Genomic DNA, 20,140 nt, shown 5'->3' with positions numbered 1-20,140 from the left:
GAGTGGCAGCCCTATATTCTGTTGTCATCGATAGCTATCGATATACAAGTTAGTGTCAATTTAGCATCGCAGCAACAAAAACGCGCGAACAAATAGCACAAGCGAGCAAAACACAAAACTCTATTTTGCTGCGCTAAAGCACGTATTTACCGCATTTAATTGTAAATACAACTAAGATCAAAAACAAGAGCGACAAAATGATGTTCGAGGACCAACACATGTCTGTAGATTCAACCACACCAATAAAAAGCGCAGGCAGCTTAAATTCCTCCGGCTCATCCATTTCGATGGACATGAAGCCGCTGAACAGTTGGGCCCAAGAGGTTCGCGCCGAGCTGGGACAAAGCGATGAGGTATATATGATGCTTATATATTCTACAGCTAGTTAGCTAATTAGTTAGCATCTCTTTCAGGCCTCGTCATCTTTTAACAGCAGTGCCGGGAGCACAGCTGCTCAATCAAAACGTGAAATGACTCTGGAGTTTCTCGACGGCAGCAATGAGGAGAAGTTTGAGCGTCTAATCAAGGAAGAGAAATTAAAGACGCCCTTTAAGCGCCGACACTCCCTAACGCCGCCCACACTCAGCACTGAGAATAGTCGCTCCAACAGTCCAAATAGCAGCGCGTCGTCCGCAACTAACGAAGCTAATCCGCATACCAAGGCACATCACTTCAAGGGCCACAAGGAGGAGAAGCGTGTGCGCCATAATAGTTACACTTCATCAACATCATCCTCATCCTCGTACACAGAGGCAGATCCGGCCATTTTGTCCCGCCGTCAGAAGCAGATCGACTATGGCAAAAACACGGCTGCCTACGAAAGATATGTGGAGACGGTGCCCAAGAAGGATCGCACTCGCGACCATCCCAGGACACCAAACAAATTTGGCAAGTACAGCCGTCGGGCATTTGATGGATTGGTGAAGATCTGGCGCAAGCAGCTGCATGTCTATGATCCGCCCGCAGCAAAGGCTTCAAATACCTGCGAAGCTGACTCGGATTCTGACTCAGATTAGAGCTGTTATATTTATATTATGAATAAACGTATACTTAGGGATAATTGGGGGGATATTGAAACGATGGTACAAAGTCGGCAAAAGTTAAAATCGCAAATATTGTTTGTATTAAATTAGCCTTAAAAGACTGCTTACGGGCAGCGTATGTTATGTTATGTTAACATATTCTCAAATGTTTAATAAAATGGCGTCGTTTTGATCTTGAAATTTTTCGTGAGGCTATTTATTTCTTCTAGGAAAATGCGAATTGAAATATTTCATGGAACTTCCCACTGTAAAAAGGTTGACCTAATCATGGGAACTACCATGGAAAGAACCCTGAAATGCAAAGAGAAGTTCCATTAATTTTAATGCTAATTAACAGTTTTTTTGTGACGTCACATTTTCGATATTAGCTCTGTTATTCGATTTGAAGTTTGGCGGGCACTTGGACAGATCTGGCAAATGGTTAGACCTACCCTAATAAAGTAGCGAATTTCAACAGTAAGCTCAAATGGTCAATCCTTTATTTGAGTTTTTTTTTTTTTTAATTTTTATTTTAATAAAGTGAATAGAAAATTTAACTCTCCTTGAATCGTTTTATACATACATTTGTATGCATGTATGTAAGTGATGAAATGTATTCATACCGGTGTAAAGTTATGCTGATGGAAAGAATTCACACAGATTGCCATAAACAAAATTGTTTGAATGCACGTATTAGAATCTCAATTTGTTGGTATTATAGGCATGTTGATATAAATAAAAGATACCCACAGTACACAACATACATACAAACAGACATATATACATAATAGAGCATTTCAGCAACAAGTATATACATATACGCACACATTCACATGCACGTAGTGAAGAGAGTCAGGCAACAATGAGTCTGAATTCGCAAACAAAAAGAACCGAAAAGATTGCTCTGCTGAAAGCAGAGAGCAGATGAGAGTGCATAAATTATTTGCTCTCGAAAATTTGAAGCGCAATTCTGTGCAATGAGATTATTAGAAAGCTGACGCTTTCTGTGGCATCACTAGTGAAGGGTATTTGTTGCATGCTGTACAAGTTACTTGTGTTGCTTATATTTTGGATATACATACATATATCTACTACAAATTCCGCCTTTTGATAGTAGTTTTGTATGCATGTATACAACGTCAAACACGCGAAATCAACAAGCGCTCTTTATGGCAACTGTGTGTACATGCTGTGTGTAGTATGCATGGCTGTATGCGTGCATATACTATACAGTAGACCCTCGGATAACAAACATTCGCATGACGAACACTGTCTTTTTTTTTAAAGAAATTTATTTTCGCTTAGTGAACAAGGTTTCGCAAAAGGACCAACATCAAATTGGAAAACCTTTATTGTATTCAAATTTCTGTCAGTGCTAAATACCGAAATTGTGGAAATCTGGAATATTCCTTATAGTGCTGTCCATTGACCGTTTTATCATTTTTTAGCACTATTTTGCATGCAATTTAATGCGACATTTTTTGGCGCTTGTTTCAAAACTTTAAATTAACTTACCTAAATGCCTTCTAAACAAAAATTAGAGAAAGAGAAAAATAAGAGAGCCATAATATCTATTGATATGAAGCACAAAATCATTGAAAAACATAAACGTGGTTTGTGTGTGACTGATTTAGGCCGTGCTTTCAACTTATCGAAATCAACGATCTCTACCATCCTTAAGAATAAGGACAAACTTGAGGTGGTGAATGCTTCAAAGGGAGTATCAAGAGTATCTGCGCAACGATCACCTATTCTTGATGATGTTGAAAGATCGCTTTTGATATGGATTAACGAAAAGCAAATGCGAGGTGACACACTTTCCCCAACTATAATATGTGAGAAGGCTAAAAGGATATTCACCAATCTAATTGAAGAGTCACCAGGAACATCAACAGCAAATGGGCAAGATTTCAAAGCAAGCAAGGGGTGGTTCGAAAAATTTAAAAAACGCACTGGTATTCACATCGCATTGAGACATGGTGAAGCAGCTAGTTCAGACACTAAGGCAGGTTACTTGCCCCAGCAAATTTTTAACTGTGACGAAACGGATCTTACTCGGAAAACTATGCCTAAGCGCACTTACATAACATCAGTGGGGAAAAAGACTTTATCAGACAACCGGGTAATAGAAGAACAGCAACCATCTAGTGCCATCAAAGAAATGCTTAAAGCATGGGAGTCTGTGGCATCATACGTTAATAGGCATCACCCCAATCAAACAGAGGCTGCACGTGCAACAAAAATATTCAATGATATTGCTGTGTCTCACTTTCAACAGGTTTTAAAGCGGCGTCAGATACTCTACAAATTCTAGACAATTTTTGGTTAAAAAAAATCTAGGTACGATTCCATCCAACAGGAAACAATATTTCTTTTCCAAATTCTTTCTATTTTTCATTTTCAGATTTCGCCTACATTCCAATTTTACTTCTTTAAAATTTTTATGCATTCAATGTAATTTTCCTTCAATAGCAGCTCAAATTGAAACATGTAACATATTTGTATTATTTTTCAACCGGGAACAAATTGTGTTCATTTACCGAAGGTCCACTGTACTCGCCGCGAACTATAAGCGATAAGTTGCTCGCCGGTTTTATAGCGGCCGCCGGCCGGTGACTGACTCCCGCTGGGGGTCTATAAAAGCCGGTTGTCTCTTAAAGCGCTCAGCAGTGTTGCTTGATACTTTGTACAGTTCGCCGGCAATTTTCTATAAATCAAAAAGTAAGTGGTGGCCTATGTACATATATGTCTATGTACTTACGTACATAATATATATATATATATATGTTCATATGTCAAAGTGTGTGTCTAGTTGTTTGTGTGAGCCAACAAAAAAATACTTGAGTTGTGTGGAAAAAGCTAAAAGAGAAAAAAAGAAATACATAACTATAAGTTATGACTATGACATCACAGTACTATATATGTACATATGTACATATATATATACATACATACACATATAAAGCGATTTTTAATTATGATTCGAAATTCGAATGTTCTTTTGCTGTCTTCTTTTGCTGAAATAATGGAGCGCGTCTAATGATCGTTTGTTCTCTGTGCTCTTCTAATTATAGAAAATAAATATGGACTTCTACTATTTGCCCGGCTCCGCTCCCTGCCGCTCAGTCATCATGGTCGCTAAGGCTGTTGGCGTTGAGCTGAACAAGAAACTGCTGAATCTGCAGGCTGGCGAGCAACTGAAGCCCGAATTCGTGAAGATCAATCCCCAGCACACGATTCCCACGCTGGTGGACAATGGCTTTGCACTGTGGGAGTCGCGAGCCATTCTGGTTTACCTTGTGGAGAAGTACGGCAAGACCGATTCACTCTATCCCAAGTGCCCCAAGAAGCGCGCCCTGATCAACCAGAGACTGTACTTCGACATGGGCACCCTGTACCAGAGCTTTGCCAACTACTACTATCCTCAGATATTCGCCAAGGCGCCCGCCGATCCCGAGTTATTCAAGAAGATCGAGACTGCCTTCGATTTCTTGAACACCTTCCTGGAGGGTCAGACCTATGTCGCTGGCGACTCACTCACCGTCGCCGACATTGCCATTTTGGCCACCGTGTCCACCTTCGACGTGGCCGAATTCGACATCAGCAAGTACGAGAACGTGAGCAAGTGGTACGAGAACGCCAAGAAGGTGACTCCCGGCTGGGATGAGAACTGGGCCGGTTGCTTGGAGTTCAAGAAATTCTTCGATTAAGCTTCATTCCGTGTCGAGTATTATTATATCCATAATTTATGCATACAACTAACTCATAAAACGATTTGATATCGTCAATTGTAGCGCGCTAATTTTTGCATCAAGCGAGACTGGTACGAACGATATTTTTGCTTAAAATAAAAGAGTATTCGTTTTTATTGAGTACAATTTAAGAGATCAAACTTTTTTGGCTTTTTTTTTGTCTTCATCGCGCTCTCAGTGAGCTTAAGAGCTTTCCACATTCTCTTTATATTAGTTTTGATGCGTTAGTGTGACGTTGCCAGTTTTTGTTGTTGCTGTAATTTTGTCCGCTCCCACTCAAATGTTGCGGTTTTTGTATGCATTTATTTATGGGTGTGTATATGTATGTAGCAACACAAGCAATTGAATTCGCACACACTCCTCCCTTTTCGTTTGTCGCATACTATGACATGTGTATATGTATGCATCATTTTTATGGGTAGACTATTTAAATTTGACTCGCCTGCTTGCAATTTATACACTTGCTTACACACACACACACTTACAATGTATTGTGTGCAAGCCTAGTGTGCTTTCATATTTGTCCACGCTCAAATTCTCTTTGTATATCGTTCTCTTTTTGTTGCACTCTCAAATAGCGGGTGGCTTTACAATATCTCAATTCAGTTGCAAAAAGTACAGTTGGCAGGAAACGTATGATAACGAGTGAGTAAAAATAAAGAATAAATTTAAAGTGGACAATGTAAATTGAAAACAAAAACTGTGTTGAGTATCGTACATTAAATACTCTTAAATTTACTATTTATCCAAGCGGAAAAATCAACGGATGAAAGTTAAAGCCGGGGTTTTTTTTTCTTCAATCTGATCTATCCTCTAAACTCAGTCAAACTGTTTGGACTGTGAATTCATGTCGAATCATAATTTTTCTTTTTGGAGAAATATCTGCTTAAATAAATTAAATACTTGATATAATATTTTTGTTTTTTTTGAGAAAATATGTTTTACTATATGCTATATTCGGCGCTCTGTCACTCCAGCCGTCCTGAATCATCGTTTGTTCTTCGATCTGGGCACATTGTACCAGAGGTACATATGTTTAATACTACCATTCCCAACTGTTTGAGGATGTCAAAAAGCCGATGCTGATGCAGCTTTCGGCTAGTTTAGTCATAGATTGTTGGAGGGCCTCAAGTATGAAGCGTGCGATAAGCTCACTGTGGCTGATTTCGCACTCCTATCAACCGTTTCCACCTTCGAGGTGACTGGCTGGGAGGAAAACTGGTAGAGCTGATTGTATTATAAGAAATTGTATTTGTCGGAGTTTTAACTAGATTTTCAGATAATCCTATATATAAAATATGATATGAAAGCCATAATATTATGTAAGCTCGTATCTGAAATAAACAAAAGTCAACGACTTTTCAGACCCTATCTTATCACTACAGTAGTAATGATAGCAGAAAATTTACTTGCGATAAGGCATCGAATCATCTATCATTATATAGATACACTTCCAATTGCCTTAATGTAGGGCTTGAACTAAAAACATGGCAACAAGAAATTAGTTGAAATATGTGAAATTAATTGCTGAGTCACTAAACTTGAATTTTGTTATGTTGTCCAGCTAAGCTGATATCTATCTCTTTAGATGTATTAATAATTTCGTCAATTATCACCTGACCCATACCTATACCATTATACGCTACCTCTATTTGTATATCTATAAAACTATGCCTAAACACTGAGCCCAGCTCAGTTGCCTCAAGCTCTTTGTTGGAAAAACTGTGTGGGGAGTGGAGGTCCGAAGAGAATAAATAGAAAAAGGTAAAAATATAATACTTTATTCGATACTGTTACGTAATCTAGGCAAAGAAAGTGATTAACATGAAAATGAATGATGAGCCGCTTGACTGGGTTTCCTTTGTTTCTTTGTTTGTACGCATTTAGTGACAGCTCTTGATGAATACGAATACGACTACGTATTAGTATTGTATTATATTATAGCTCTAGCAATAGCAATGGACTTGTATTATCGACCCGGATCTGCTCCGTGTCGAGCGGTCATTATGACGGCCAAGGCAATTGGAATTGAGTTTGATAAGCTGATTTTTATCAATACACGCGCTGGGGACCAATTCAAGCCGGAGTTCCTGAAGGTGAATCCACAGCACACGATACCCACGCTGGTGGATAATGGCTTTGCGCTGTGGGAATCGCGTGCCATCATGGTCTACCTGGCGGAGCGCTATGGCAAGGGAACGCCGCTCTATCCCCCGAACATTGAGCAGAGGGCGTTGATTAACCAGCGCCTGTACTTCGACATGGGCACATTGTACAAGAGCTTCGCGGACTACTACTATCCGCAGATCTTCCAGCAGCAGGCGCCCAATGAGGAGCAGCACAAGAAGATCGAGACTGCGTTTGAGCTGTTGGATGGCTTTCTGGCGGACCGGAGTTACGTGGCCGGCGATTGGCTGACTCTGGCCGACATCTCGATCCTGGCCAGCGTTTCGTCCTTCGATGTGGCGGGCTTTGACCTGAGGCGTTATGGCAACGTGGCCAGGTGGTACGAGCTGGCGAAGGTGAACACACCTGGCTGGCACGCCAACTGGGCGGGTTGCCTGGAGTTCCAGAAATACTTCCAGAAATGAAATTGCCTATGATTCAATTAAAGAAAGCTTCGTTTATTGCACTTGGTTCTCTTAACTGTGAGGAGGAGAGCTACACGCTATATTATTGCACTAGGTTTATCTAAGGGCTAGAACAGGGAGTTCGATTTGCTAAACTCGAGCGGTCGTCGAAACGACTGCTCCAGATTGTGCAGTCGCTGCTCCAGATCGTTCATCGAGTTGCGCAGGGCGTGGCCACGCGGACGCAACGAGATTTGCGGCGACTGCTGCACTAGATCGTCCTTGACGCCCGAGAAGGAGTGGCGCACGCAGGAGCGCTTCTCGAATTTGGTATTCTGATAGTGCGGATGCTGATGCTGATGCGGATGCGGATGGGGATGCGGATGCGGATGGGAGTGAGGATTACCGCGATGCTCGCAGTTGCTATTGCGGCAATTGTGGGTAACCAGCGGCTCATCCGTCTTCAGTGAGTCCTCGTAGGTATCACTGGAATGAGGCACGCCAAGCAAACAGATGTAGTCAACTGAAGCTAGTTAACCAGGATAGCAACCCACCTGCTGTCCGTGTGCGGCTGCTGGCGCAGCTCCAGGTGCGCCTTGGCATGCCTGGGACAGAGCAGCTCCCCATTGCTGCCCCCGCGCTGAAAGGAGTCCGGCGAGGTCTCGTACAGCTCCCGACTGCTCAGGAACTCCACGCCCGAGTCCTGCCCGGTGGAGTGCAGCGAGAACAACGACGTCTCATAGTTGTTGCTGGCAAAGATCAAACGATATTCAAACACGAATCAGACTCAGGGCTCTGGTCAAACTCACAGATTGTTCACCGGCTGGCAGGCGTTGTACTTGAGCACAAACGGTGAACCGCCATCGCCTCCAGTGGCCGCCGCTGCCGCCGCTGCCTTGGCAATGGACTTGGGCAGCGGCACATCAATATACTCGCGCTGGCATTGCTGCTGCCTGAATAAGAATGGGAATGGGAACGGGAATGGAAACTGGTTTTTCTGTTTGTCTCTTTTCTTGCTCTTCCTCGTACTCACTCGTTCAGGTACTGATGATGCTGCTGCTGTGTGACCAGCGCCTGCTGCTGGTGATGCTGATGCAGCTGCTGTTCCAGTTTCTCGGTGGCCGCTGCCGTCGACTGCGTTTGCGCCGAGGAGCACAGCGATTCGTTCATGAAGGCGCTGGTTGGACGAGGCTGGCCGCCGTTGCCGCTGCTGCCGCCGCCGACGCCGATGCCGATGCCGACGGCGCTGCGCTTGCTGCAGCGTTGCGTGTGCCGCAGCTGGCGCTGGCGTCGCTGCTGCGAGCGGCTCTGGTTGATGCCAGCGATGGTATAGGCGAGTCCGGCCTCCGAGGCGGCAAAGTCGCGCTGCGACCAGAGCTGGCTGCAAGCAAAGCAAGTTGAAATGCTCAGATTTGTGGAACGACTTCGACAATCACAAATGCGTTTCGCATTCGAGTGGCACTTGTCAAACGATTCAGATTCTGATGAAGCTTAGCTTAATTACCAGCTGTTTGGGCTGTTGTTGTTGTCGTTGTTGTTGTTGTTGTTGTGTAATGTGATTTTTTTTTACAGTTAGAATTCCAGCGGACAGGTGAGCTGCAGCAGTAGCCGGTTTAACCCATACAACCAACGAGCAACAACAACAACAACAACGAAGCCATTTGATCAGCACTTAAAAAAGATTTATTAGATGGCCTTAGACTAAACTAAAGCAATATATATATATATATATATATATATATATATATATGTATGTATATATAAATATGTATGTATGTATAGCACAAATGCATTCAAGTCTTTCTGTTACAATTACGGGTTTTCCGCTGCTTGTGTGTTTACCGTTTCTGGCGCAGGCACAGGTAACAGCAGGCCGCTGTGAGCGCGCCCAGGCTGAGCAGCGCCAGCAGCACCAAGGTGAGAAATTCCAGTCCACCCATCAGGCTGGCAGCGGAGGCGTGCGTGGGCCGTGCCGCCTGCCCGAACTCGGCCAATTCGAGGATGCGCGGCATCGTCTTGCTGCTGTCCACATGCTGGTGCTGCAGCTGCAGTGCGTCCAGCTGGAGGCCGGCCAGCGATCTAGACGACAGATGGGATAGATTGCCTCATTAATGGTTTGTGCATCAGTTGGAAACGGGTTAATGACTTACTCCTGCAACTGCTCCATTTCCACAATGGCATTGCTGTGTGGGTCAACGGCATAGATATAGGCATTGGTGCTGGTGCATGGAAAGAGCGGAAAAGTAAAAGAGAAAATTGATTGTTTATTGAGCATTGATGGATGTGAAATCAGCTGGAGTTACTATGTTCCTTATATATTAGACTAATAATTAATAATATAATAATACATTAGATTCCACAATAATTCTATAAATAAATTTATATAGTGGTAGTCTGACTTTTATTTTAAAACATTTTTTTTATATAACTAAATTTTAATTAATTCTGGTATTGTTCCACAAAGATTCTAAAAATCAATTTATATAGTTTTATATTTTTAAAAAAAAAAAAAAGGTTTTTTTACTGCAATAGTTTAATAAATTTTGGTATTGTTCCACAAAGATTCTAAGAATTCGATTTTTATAATAGTTTTTTTTTTTATAGTTTTTATTTTAATTAATTTTTTATAGTTTTTAAAACACAATAATTTAATAAATTTGGGTATTATTGCACATGCTATCAATTTATATATTAATAATTTGACTACTTAGTAGCCGTATTATTTATTGATTAATTTCTTAGATTTTTTATATAATATTAATAACCTAATTAACTTGTCTTTCATTGTACAAATGCTGAGAGAGAAAGGGAAAAGTTATTAGAAGGAAACTTTGGGCATATATGTACATACATATTGATTGAATTTGTTTGAATGGAAAGTGCATTTTGTAAATCAATTTGGGGTTTCGACTCTCAGCATGTGAGAATATGAGAGAGTGAGAGTTTGAAGTGGTGTAACGAAAATAATTATTATATGTGTTAGCAAGAAAATAAGAAGGTGACTGGAGTGGGGTGGGTATGAGATGAGTCAATGCTGCGAATGTAACTCTCTGATATATGTGGTAATTCAGACTACTACTCACAAAGTTGCACTACTTATAAATCCCTCTCCAGAAGTATTGGAGGTTACTCTTTAATAATTCCTAATAGTAATATAGAAAATTGTGCTGCTACTTACGCCACTTCGCTGCCTGCCGAGTTCGGTTCGAGTAGGCGCACGCGCACATCCTTGCCAATGGCCGAGCTGAGCGCCTCCATCAGACTGTCGATGCGTCGCTCCACATCCACGGGCATGCCGGCCACCACGAGACGCACCTGCTTGGCCTCGTCGATGATGTAGACAAAGACATTGACGATGCCACTGTGGCCGTCGTCGGCGCCCATGCGATCGGTGGCCTTCACATCGAAGCCGTAGATGCGCTCGTCCTGCGGCAGATCGGCCAGCAGACGGATGTTGCCCGTGAGCTCATCGATGCCGAAGAGTCGTGTCGGCTCGTTCAGCAGGCGATAGCGAATCTCAGCATTGATTCCCTCGTCGAGGTCCGTGGCAGTGACGCGTGTCACGTGGTAGCCGAAGCTGGCGCTGCGCGGCAGCACAGCCACGATTGGCTGCCCGTTGCCCCGGAACTTGGGTGAGTTGTCGTTCTCGTCCGCAATGCGCACCACAATGCGGCACTCGTTGGGCGTGAGGCCCTCGACCCGCTCGTCGACCACCGGGTAGGCCACCTTGGCATAGTTGCGCGGCTCCCGGCTGATGCGATCCGCTCGCACCCGGAGCTGATAGCGCGAGATGTGCTCCCGGTCAAAGGACTTGAGCGCGTACAGCAGCATATTCTTGGCATCGTACTCGAAGGGGGGATGGGCGTCGGACTCGTCCAGTCCCTCCTCCAGCCAGAGCGACCAGCGATAGTTTTCGGCATTCAGACCGGCGGTCAGATTGAGACGCATCACCTCAATGGGCGCCTCGTTGTTCTCGGTCAGCTGGACATCGTAGTATGGATGCTGGAAGATGGTCACATTGATTGGAACCTCTGGCTTGGGCGGCGGCGTTGGCTCCGTCACTGCCTGGCCCTGCAGATTGATGAGCACTACGGCCGTGGCCGACAGAGCCGGACTGCCCAGATCCGAGGCAACGACAGATACGTTGAGATGTTCGTAATCATTGTAGCCCCGTATATTGGACACTGTGGTAATGGTGCCGTCGCGGGAGTCGATCTGGAAGACCGGCGCATGCAGCCCCTGATGCAATATGGAGTAGAGCACCAGCCCATTGCCGTTGCCCACATAGTCCTTGTCAATGGCGTTCACCTGCTTCACAAACATGCCCGGCAGAGTGCTGCGATCCAGATACGCCTTATAGACGGGCAGCATCAGGGTACGATCGGTCACATCGGGTATGTACTTGACGGCCTTTGCCTGATCGTCGTAGCCAATGAATTCGGGCCGATTGTCATTGATGTCCAGCACATTCACCTCCACGTCCACGCTGCTGGACAGACGCTGCATCGGCTCCGCATTGTCGCTGGCGATCACCTGGAAATTGTACTTGGCGCGCTGCTCCCGGTCCAGCTGCCCGTTGATCTTCAGCACGCCCGAGGCGGGCTTCACTGTGAACGGCAGGTGCTGGTCACTCAGTGAGTAGGTGATGTTCGCATTCGCGCCGTAGTCCATGTCGATGGCCAGCACCTGGCCGAGCACGCTGTCCTTGTAGTCGCCCTCGGGTGTATCGAAACTATACCAGGATTTCTTGAACGCCGGCACGTGGTTGTTCACATCGATGACAGTGAAGCGCATGCACGTGGCATCCTTCAAGCCGTCTATGTCGGTGACACTCAGATTCAGCCAGATCTCTATGTTGGCCGCCAGCGGATAGTTGACCGTCAGCTCGCCGCTCAGCTTGTCGATGGCAAAGTGACGTATGGCTTGCATCTTGATCAGTGGCATGCCCGGCGATCGCTCCACCTGCTCGCCGCTTATCTCGTAGTGCAGCTGGGCGTTGCGACCGAAGTCCTCATCGCTGGCGCTCAGCTGCAGCAGCTTGGTGCCGATGGGCGTGTCCTCGTAGATGGCAAACAGTGGGCACTTGACCGTAAGGGCGCGAGCCATGCGACGGCGGGACTTGGCGCGTGCTACGACTCCTGTGCCCCCTGCCACTGGGCTGCTCTTCTCCCGCTCCGAGTGCAGCCTAGGCGAGCCAGGTATATGATAGGTGGGCGGCGGCAGCATCATGCCGTTAGCACCCGTTGGTGGCATCGCCATGCCATGCGAGCTCTCCACAAAGTAGATCTCCATGTCCGTATTGTATTCGCGTATCTCCAGGCGTGAATCCTTGAACACGGAAATGCGCTCAAACATCGGTCCATTATCGTTGACGTCCGCCACGAGAATCGTCAGATGCGCATAGCCCGAGAGGCCTCCAGTGTCAGCGGCGATAATTTTGAGATTGTAGAGCTGCTGCTTCTCCCTGTCCAGCCCACGCTTGCCAGTGTAACTGATGCGAAAGTACGGACCGGAGCTGAGCTTGAAGTTCGTCTGCATGAAGGAGTTGTGCAGCTCCTGGTACTTGAACTCCTCGTTCCACTGGTCGGTCAGATTGAATATGTTGAAGGCACCCGTGGTAGCTGTGAGCTTGTGCTGGCTGGCATTGCCTCCGGCGCTGCCATTGACATACTCTATGGTGAACTGATCGCTGTAGTCGCCCTGCAGCAGCACCCGGAACTGGGCATTGACGCCCTCGTCGGCGTCGTGGATCTGTATGGCCTGGTTCATGGAGAGCTCGGTGCCGACGGCGCAGTTCTCGTTGATTAGCCCGACGTAGGTGAGCGCATTGAACTTGGGCGCATTGTCGTTGACGTCGTCCACCTTGATGTTGACCTGGTAGATGCCCGCTCCACTGACCATGCCGGTGCTATACTCCACAATGACCGTCAGCTCATAGCTGGCCTGCTGCTCGCGGTCCAGGCCCGTCAGGGTCAGCAGAGTGCCATCCTCCGTGATGGTTATCTTGTTGATCACCTCCTGCTGATTGGCTATGATGTAGCGCAGCTTCAGATTCGAATCACCGGCCAGGCGACGCGGCAATCGTCGCTTCGACTTGGAGCTGCGACTGCGATTTCGACTGCGGAAGCGACTGCCCCTCGTGGTCAAATTTCCGCTGGTTGCAGCCGAGGAGAGCTCGCGGAAGGTGCCCAGTTCATTGTTGGCCACGTTCAGGGCATTCTTGTAGAGCAGCTGGCCAATAATGCCGCCCACCAGATTCTCCTCCACATGAAAGTTAATGATGTTCATATTGATTTCCCTTGATATTGTAAAGTTTAGATAATTATGAAGATGATGATGAGGAATGGGTTGATTGACTACTCACTCGATGACGGGTCGCAGTGGCACTTTCTCGGGCTCAGGCTTGTTAACCACATGAATGGTCAGGTTCGTTATGAGCACACCCTCGTCGCTGAGCTCCGCGGAGGCGACTGTGGTTAGAGGCAGGGAGCTGCGTGATGAGATTAGCGGTTGCGAAGAGTTGGCGAATAGCTAAAAATGAAATTGCAATATATTTAAAGTGCAAGTCCTCAACTCTAATAGGCCTACTCACATAATTTGCCACCGCCTCAAAGTTATAGATGTTCCTCTTGAATTCGGACAGCTCTCGTATGACTGTTATAATGCCCGATCGCTCCTCGATGGCAAAGGGCACGCCCTCGGAGTAGGTATGCAGCAGGTCGTACATGATCTCGTCCTCGCCATCGTAGATCAATGTGGTGCGCACCTGACCCACCGAAGTGCCCAGCGGTGTATTGGCACCCACCCAGAACTCATAGGGAGCACCCACAAAATCGATTGCCTGATCATCGATCGTCGCATAGACTTCGATGGTTATCACAGCCAAGGAGAATCGACGCTCGGAGGGATTTGTGGGCTGATCGCTGGCCTCCACGAATACAGCAATGCGACCGCGTCGCAGCGGGCCAGCCACATAGATGGTGCCGTTCTTGCTGTCCAGTCGAAAGGGTATGTAGCCACTGCCCTTCGGTCGCTGCAGCTCGTAGAGCAGCTGGCCGTTGGGTCCCTCGTCGGGATCATGCGCGGCCACGCGGCCGATCTTGGTGCCCACAGGAGCTGTGATGGGCACCTTGAACTCGTAGAGATTACCGTGATCAAACTTAGGATTGTTGTCATTGCTGTCGAGCAACGTGATGTCCACTCGCACCGAGCTAGGTCCCGGTTTCTTCAGATGCTTGTCGTCCAGGTAGGATGGATTGCGTTCCAGCGCCTCAACTTTTAGCTCAATGGATCTGCGTTGCTCGCGATCGAGCAAACGATCGTCACGCACTGTGATCCAGCCGGTGCGAGAGTCAATGCGAAATGCACCAGCTGAGGTTTCATTCTCGACCAAATTATAGACGAACTCGGAGTTTTCGCCCTGGTCACGGTCAATGGCGTTCACCTGTAAGACGCTGAAGCCCGTCGGCAAATTCTCCACAATGGAAATGTTATAGAAGTCGGCCTCAAACTCGGGCACATTATCATTTAGATCAAGCACCTCCACCTCGATGCTAAGAAAGATTTTATGGATAAAGGTATATTAAATAGATATAATGATTTACTTACCGAGCCAGTGCCTTCTTTAAGGGATTATCCTTCTGCCTAGCCTCCAGCTGCACCACAAAGGTATTGCCCGGCAAACTCTCCTCTTCCAGATCAATCTCCTTCTGCAAATACATGACTCCATTGTGGGGATTCACACGAAACAGCTGACGTTCGTTGCCCGAAATAATCTCGTAGACGAGCGTAGCATTCAGTGAGTCCTGATCGAAGGCCATGATCGGCGGCGCGAAGTACAGGGGTATGCGTATGGGCATGCCTGTCATGGGATAGAACTCGTTCAGCTTGGTGCGATAGACGCCCTCGGTGAACTTGGGCGGCAGATCGTCCACATCGCGCACATTGATGGTGATCGTTGTGTTGGCCTGATTGGCGGGTGTGCCACGATCCCACACAAAGATTGGCAACTTGAACTGCCGTATGCCATTGTCAAAGTCCAGCTCACGCTTGAGTATTAACAGCGGTCGGTGGGGACTTTTCAGTGCGAAGTACGGCCGGCCATCGGCGGACAGCTGCTCGGGAACAGTCGACATGCTGAAGTGGACCTCCGAGTTGGGCGTGTTTGGCTTGTCGCGATCGAAGGCCTGAACGCCCTCAAAGATGATGCTGTCCACGGGTGTATTCTCATCCACGTCAACCACATAAGGCACATTCAGAAACTCCGGCGCATTGTCATTGACATCCTCAATGTACACCGTGATGGAGAGGTAGCTACCCTGTGGTTGAGGGAGTGAGGAGCAAGATTTGTGGTAGAGTAAATGATATAGTAGCTAGTTAGTAAGCTATACGCACCTCCTCCAGTTTCTCATGCTTGCCAGCGCAGAGTATGCGAAACTTGAGTAAATTCTTGGGCACATCACGATCCACCAGGCGCTCCAGGGAGCGGGCCAGACTCACAACCAGAGTTGTTGAATTATATTCCGTCAAATTGAAGTACTTCTGATCGGCGCTGGCATCGGCGCCCTTCAGTGCCACACTGGAGTGTGGATAGGCTTGCACCCGTAGGATTTCCTTGCCCACCTGTGCGTCTTCCCGTAGACGTATGAAGCGGACACCTTCACTTTCTGTTGCCACGCCATCTAGCGCGTGGAAAACGCAACTGCCCGAGCTCACTAAAGTGAAAAGTTTTACAAATTTAATTATTAATACAAGAATAGATATAGAGATAGAGAGAGCTCTATATAGGGAGTGGTAGAGAGAGCGAGGGGAACTGTTGTTAAGATACGCCCGAAAACGTTGACAAATTATCAACACAAAATTGTTGTTTCTCTTTTATTTGGCATGCTAATTGCGCGCTGAGAACCAAAAACGGAAAAAATCTCGTAAAGCAACAATTGAAAATCTCCGCGGAGGAAACGTGCGAAACGAATCGCTGGGCCAATTGTTTCAGGAACTGGCCAAAAACTTTCTACGTTTGTCGCGTGGCTGGGCGCTGTTCCGCCCACCGACAGCCCAAGACAGCTGAAATTTTCATGAGCAGTTGCAACACTTTTCCACATGCATTCAACTGTCGCAGTTGACGCTGTCGCTGTTGCAGTTGCAGTTGCAGTCGCTGTTGCCATCTCTCATCTAGCAGCGTTTCAGTTCCCACCCTCATGACATAATTAGACAATGTTTTTTTTTGTATCTTACTTGCCCCCAACCAGTGCAGTGCAACACTGCAGTCGGTGCAACAAGTGACAAGCAACCACACAAAGATGCGACGGCGCCACGCGGATTCCAGTTGGGCTCTGCCACTGGCTTACTGCCTCAGTGGCTGACTTTCTGACATTTTTTGTGTTTTTTTTTTTTTCGGAACATCTAGTACACGGCGAGAAACTCGAATTTCAGTTGTCTTTCTGTCTGTTTGTCTCTTGGTTGTTTATTGTTGTTGTTGTTGTCTTATTACTGGAGTGAAATCTTTGTAGTCTTTCGTAGGCTTTAGTTGTTGATTGTTAGTCTTATTTCATTTCATATACCAACTGGTTGTAGAGTATTTCAAATTACTGATCAAATGTGTAACGCCTAAATGGGAATGTTTATCAAGTTTATATATTATTTTTTATATATTATCATTAAAGACATATTTGATAAATAGTACATCAAAATAAGCTGTATTGGATCTTTATATCAGACAAATGTATCAAAAAATCCATAACTATTTCCGTTATTTGGGTATCGATTTAAAACCTTATCGAAAATTATTTGTAAGATTATATGTCCTACATCTTTAGAGCTAGTTTATATTTATATTCCTTAGAATTCTTGACGCAAGGTGGAGATCTTGGCATTTTAACTTTAAATATGATCTTATCTTGTCACATATACTTAATCAATAGCAGATCCTATCAGACATTTTAGATTTATCATGCTCTCATCATATGTACATAAGTATATGTAACACCATCTAATAATTCAGTTTCTTCTATCAAAGCCAAGATATCTCAACAAGAGTATTTTCACTTCGGTCTCTTATTCTCAACTTTTCTTTTATATTTATATCTTAAAGTTGTTGCTGTTGATGTTATTGTTATTGTTGCTGTTGCTGTTGCTGTAGCTGTTGCTCGCAGTCATTGCAATTTGAGCTGCAGTTTCTATTTACTTGCAGTTTCTAGCTCGTTTTGGTGTGAACTCAGATTATAGTCAGGGCGCACAGCCATATACACATGCATACGCATACAAATATGCACACACATAAATGCATATAATATGGAAATGTAGCATTGCAATGGTGCCACAAGATGTGATTGGGCCGGAAATGCAGTTGGTATAAGCCAAAGGGGCGATTTCATTGTCTTATGCGAATGAAGCTAAGATTAAGAAAATGAAGCTTGCATTCGCAGCAGTCTGAGATATGAGAGAAATACCTATTGGCTACGCATCTAATATGCGAGGGGAGTAAGAGAAGAGTTTTTTTTATTTTTTAATTAGAGTGGAGTATAGGAGATATATACTTTATATATATATCTTCTTCTTCTTCTTCTTGAATACTTGAACAAATTGCTTGAGTGTTAAACATTTGCATTTAGCTCAACCTATTGGTAGATCCAAATGTTAAGTAAGCTTAAGCTTCATTAAAGCTGATGTCGTTACGTGGTTTCGCATCATTAAGAAAATGTTCTTGAGCTTGCATTACTGCTGAAAATATCCTCAGTTAATGATGTTTCCTGCTCAGTCAAGATTTATTACTTTTGGATTCATGCAAGCTCGAATTTCGCAGTGAACTGAGTTAAAATTTGCCCCACGATTTATGATTTATTCAGTAAAAGTGTGAAGAATACTCTCAAAGTTCTTTGGTTGCCAATAAGTATGAAAAATTATAGAATTAAAGAATTTAAATGATAAAAAAAATTATTTAAATAATAATTAATAATTCAAATATGCAATACACAAACAAATCAAAAAAGAAATAAAACAAATAAATTTAAATAATAAAAAGTATTGCTAAATGGAATTAATTTACATATAAATAATCAAATATGTAAATGAATAAATAAATATTAAATAATAAAATGGCATTATTAAAAATTACTAATTTCTTTTAGTTTTATCTAATTTATATATAAATAATCCAATAGGTTAATAATTAAATAAAATCAATAAACTAATAAAATTACGTAGTCAAATTACTAAAAATGCATTTATATTCAAATAATTAAATATGTTTTAAAGTTTAATTGGCTTTATAGGACATGTAATTAGTTTTAAAATAATTTTAAATAAATAAATAAAAATAAATAAATAATACATGAAATAATAATAATTAAACAATAAAATAAATGAAATAATAAAATAATATATAATTCCTAATATAACAAATGAGAGTTTTTTTTAAAATTAAATAGTCCAGAAAATTAAAATATACGGCTTCAATAACTTTTTCCAATTTTAATCGAACAGAATGGGAAATGCAAAGAAAATTTGTAATAGTTATGTTTAAAAAGTTTGGTTTTGTCTTCTTTGTTGTTTTGTCTTTGTTTTTATTACAGATAACGGTTATATCAAAACACATCAAATACATGTGCATCATGTAATAAAAAACTTTTCCTTTCATTGTTTCGGTAGACAAAAAAAAAAGAAGATATGTCTTGGCCTCTACACATCATTTGACACGAATTCATGATGGGTATTAATTTTATTTAGTATTCTTGTCAAAGATAAAAGGAAAAGTAAAACATTTACAATGGACAATTCATCATGGGCTTTGCACTTTTTGGTTTCAGTTAAACAAATAATTGTGATTTGTCTTCGCCTTTTCATAATCATCGACTCGCATTCAAGACTATCCATCTGGGATAGGCATCTATTATAGCCGAGTGTTTAGCGCTGCATTGTTAACGTTTATCGCATTGAGATTGCTTTATCTTAGTGCCATTCGATAATGGCACGAGCTCCAGTTTTAATTTGACTAGCCTTGTAACACTTGAGATCGATATTACCTAGTTTTCGAATCGAACTAGTTTAACATAATATCTATCATTCACAGTTTATGGCACATTCACTCGATTGTCACTGCGCCCCGCTCTTCCATCGTGTAAATAATATTTAATTTGAGTGCATTTCACATTTAACTAGCGCCGCTCAGTGTTTCTCATAGGAAACTTGTTGGTGGGGCGGTGGGTCAAGTGGGGTGAGCCGTTGGTATACTTAAGCATTAAGTTCAAGCGGTTAGTGTTTTATATACATATATTCCAAGAGACGCTCAAATGAAAACTTAATTAGAAAATTGCGGCAACTCTTTAAGTGTTTCCAGTTCTTCGTTTCAACTTTGGGCCACCTAAACTTTTTGCTGTTTATGGGACGCGCGTGTGTGAGTGTGTGTGTATGTGGACGCAGGAGCTGGTTGGGAAATGGGGCAACAAGTTTTGTGCTGCGTCAGTCAGTGCCTGGCCCAACTGTGTGCCACATGTTGCATCAACAGGCCAACAAATTGACCAATTGATTGAGCTCCCGCTTCCTAGTCTCTTATCGTCGCAGACATATGTAAATTTACAGCGTTCAAATTGAAATTGGGGTTATTTAACGGTGCAGCGCGACAAACAAGTTGGCCAATGCAACAAAAGGAAAGAGCCGAAGCTGAAAGAGCCGCAGACTGGAAGACTTCAAGAGGCTTTGGAGACGTCGAAGCTGCATTGACAAATCCACACGCACAACTCTCTAATACGCACACACACACACACGCATAGACACACACACTCACTAACAAGGCCATAAC

The 20,140-nt window shown here is 44.0% G+C and overlaps 4 protein-coding genes across 6 annotated transcripts; 3 read left to right on the top strand and 1 right to left on the bottom strand.

The window, feature by feature from the left end:
- Nucleotides 1-48: 48 nt before the first annotated feature.
- On the top strand, nucleotides 49-1,223 carry LOC6574712 (histone RNA hairpin-binding protein). Its single transcript, XM_002000707.4, has 2 exons — nucleotides 49-353; nucleotides 414-1,223. The coding sequence occupies exons 1-2, from the start codon at nucleotides 198-200 to the stop codon at nucleotides 1,014-1,016; spliced, it is 759 nt and encodes a 252-aa protein (XP_002000743.1). The 5' UTR covers nucleotides 49-197; the 3' UTR covers nucleotides 1,017-1,223.
- Nucleotides 1,224-3,639: 2,416 nt separating this feature from the next.
- On the top strand, nucleotides 3,640-4,914 carry LOC6574711 (glutathione S-transferase 1-1). Its single transcript, XM_002000706.4, has 2 exons — nucleotides 3,640-3,743; nucleotides 4,097-4,914. Exon 2 carries the CDS (start codon nucleotides 4,106-4,108, stop codon nucleotides 4,730-4,732), a length of 627 nt encoding a protein of 208 aa, XP_002000742.3. The 5' UTR covers nucleotides 3,640-3,743; nucleotides 4,097-4,105; the 3' UTR covers nucleotides 4,733-4,914.
- A 1,532-nt stretch (nucleotides 4,915-6,446) lies between these two features.
- Nucleotides 6,447-7,406, top strand: LOC122757020 (glutathione S-transferase 1-1-like). 3 transcript variants are annotated; one of them, XM_044008107.1, is made up of 2 exons: nucleotides 6,447-6,538; nucleotides 6,662-7,406. In XM_044008107.1, exon 2 carries the CDS (start codon nucleotides 6,733-6,735, stop codon nucleotides 7,363-7,365), a length of 633 nt encoding a protein of 210 aa, XP_043864042.1. In that variant the 5' UTR covers nucleotides 6,447-6,538; nucleotides 6,662-6,732; the 3' UTR covers nucleotides 7,366-7,406. The 3 variants fall into 3 exon arrangements, with proteins under 3 accessions (XP_043864042.1, XP_043864043.1, XP_043864044.1); XM_044008108.1 differs by having other exon boundaries at nucleotides 6,461-6,538; nucleotides 6,701-7,406; XM_044008109.1 differs by having other exon boundaries at nucleotides 6,468-6,538; nucleotides 6,719-7,406.
- Nucleotides 7,378-16,543, bottom strand: LOC6574709 (cadherin-89D). Its single transcript, XM_002000704.4, has 12 exons — nucleotides 16,444-16,543; nucleotides 15,739-16,058; nucleotides 14,953-15,662; nucleotides 13,937-14,897; nucleotides 13,709-13,875; nucleotides 10,523-13,642; nucleotides 9,495-9,563; nucleotides 9,187-9,423; nucleotides 8,378-8,725; nucleotides 8,154-8,297; nucleotides 7,899-8,093; nucleotides 7,378-7,830 (listed from the first exon to the last, which is right to left on the bottom strand). Exons 1-12 carry the CDS (start codon nucleotides 16,541-16,543, stop codon nucleotides 7,473-7,475), a joined length of 6,729 nt encoding a protein of 2,242 aa, XP_002000740.1. The 3' UTR covers nucleotides 7,378-7,472.
- Nucleotides 16,544-20,140: the final 3,597 nt, after the last annotated feature.

Source organism: Drosophila mojavensis, unplaced genomic scaffold (assembly GCF_018153725.1).
Source record: "Drosophila mojavensis isolate 15081-1352.22 unplaced genomic scaffold, ASM1815372v1 contig_231, whole genome shotgun sequence".
NCBI classification, from domain to species: Eukaryota; Metazoa; Arthropoda; class Insecta; order Diptera; family Drosophilidae; genus Drosophila; species Drosophila mojavensis.
This window is presented reverse-complemented; position numbering and strand designations above follow the sequence as displayed.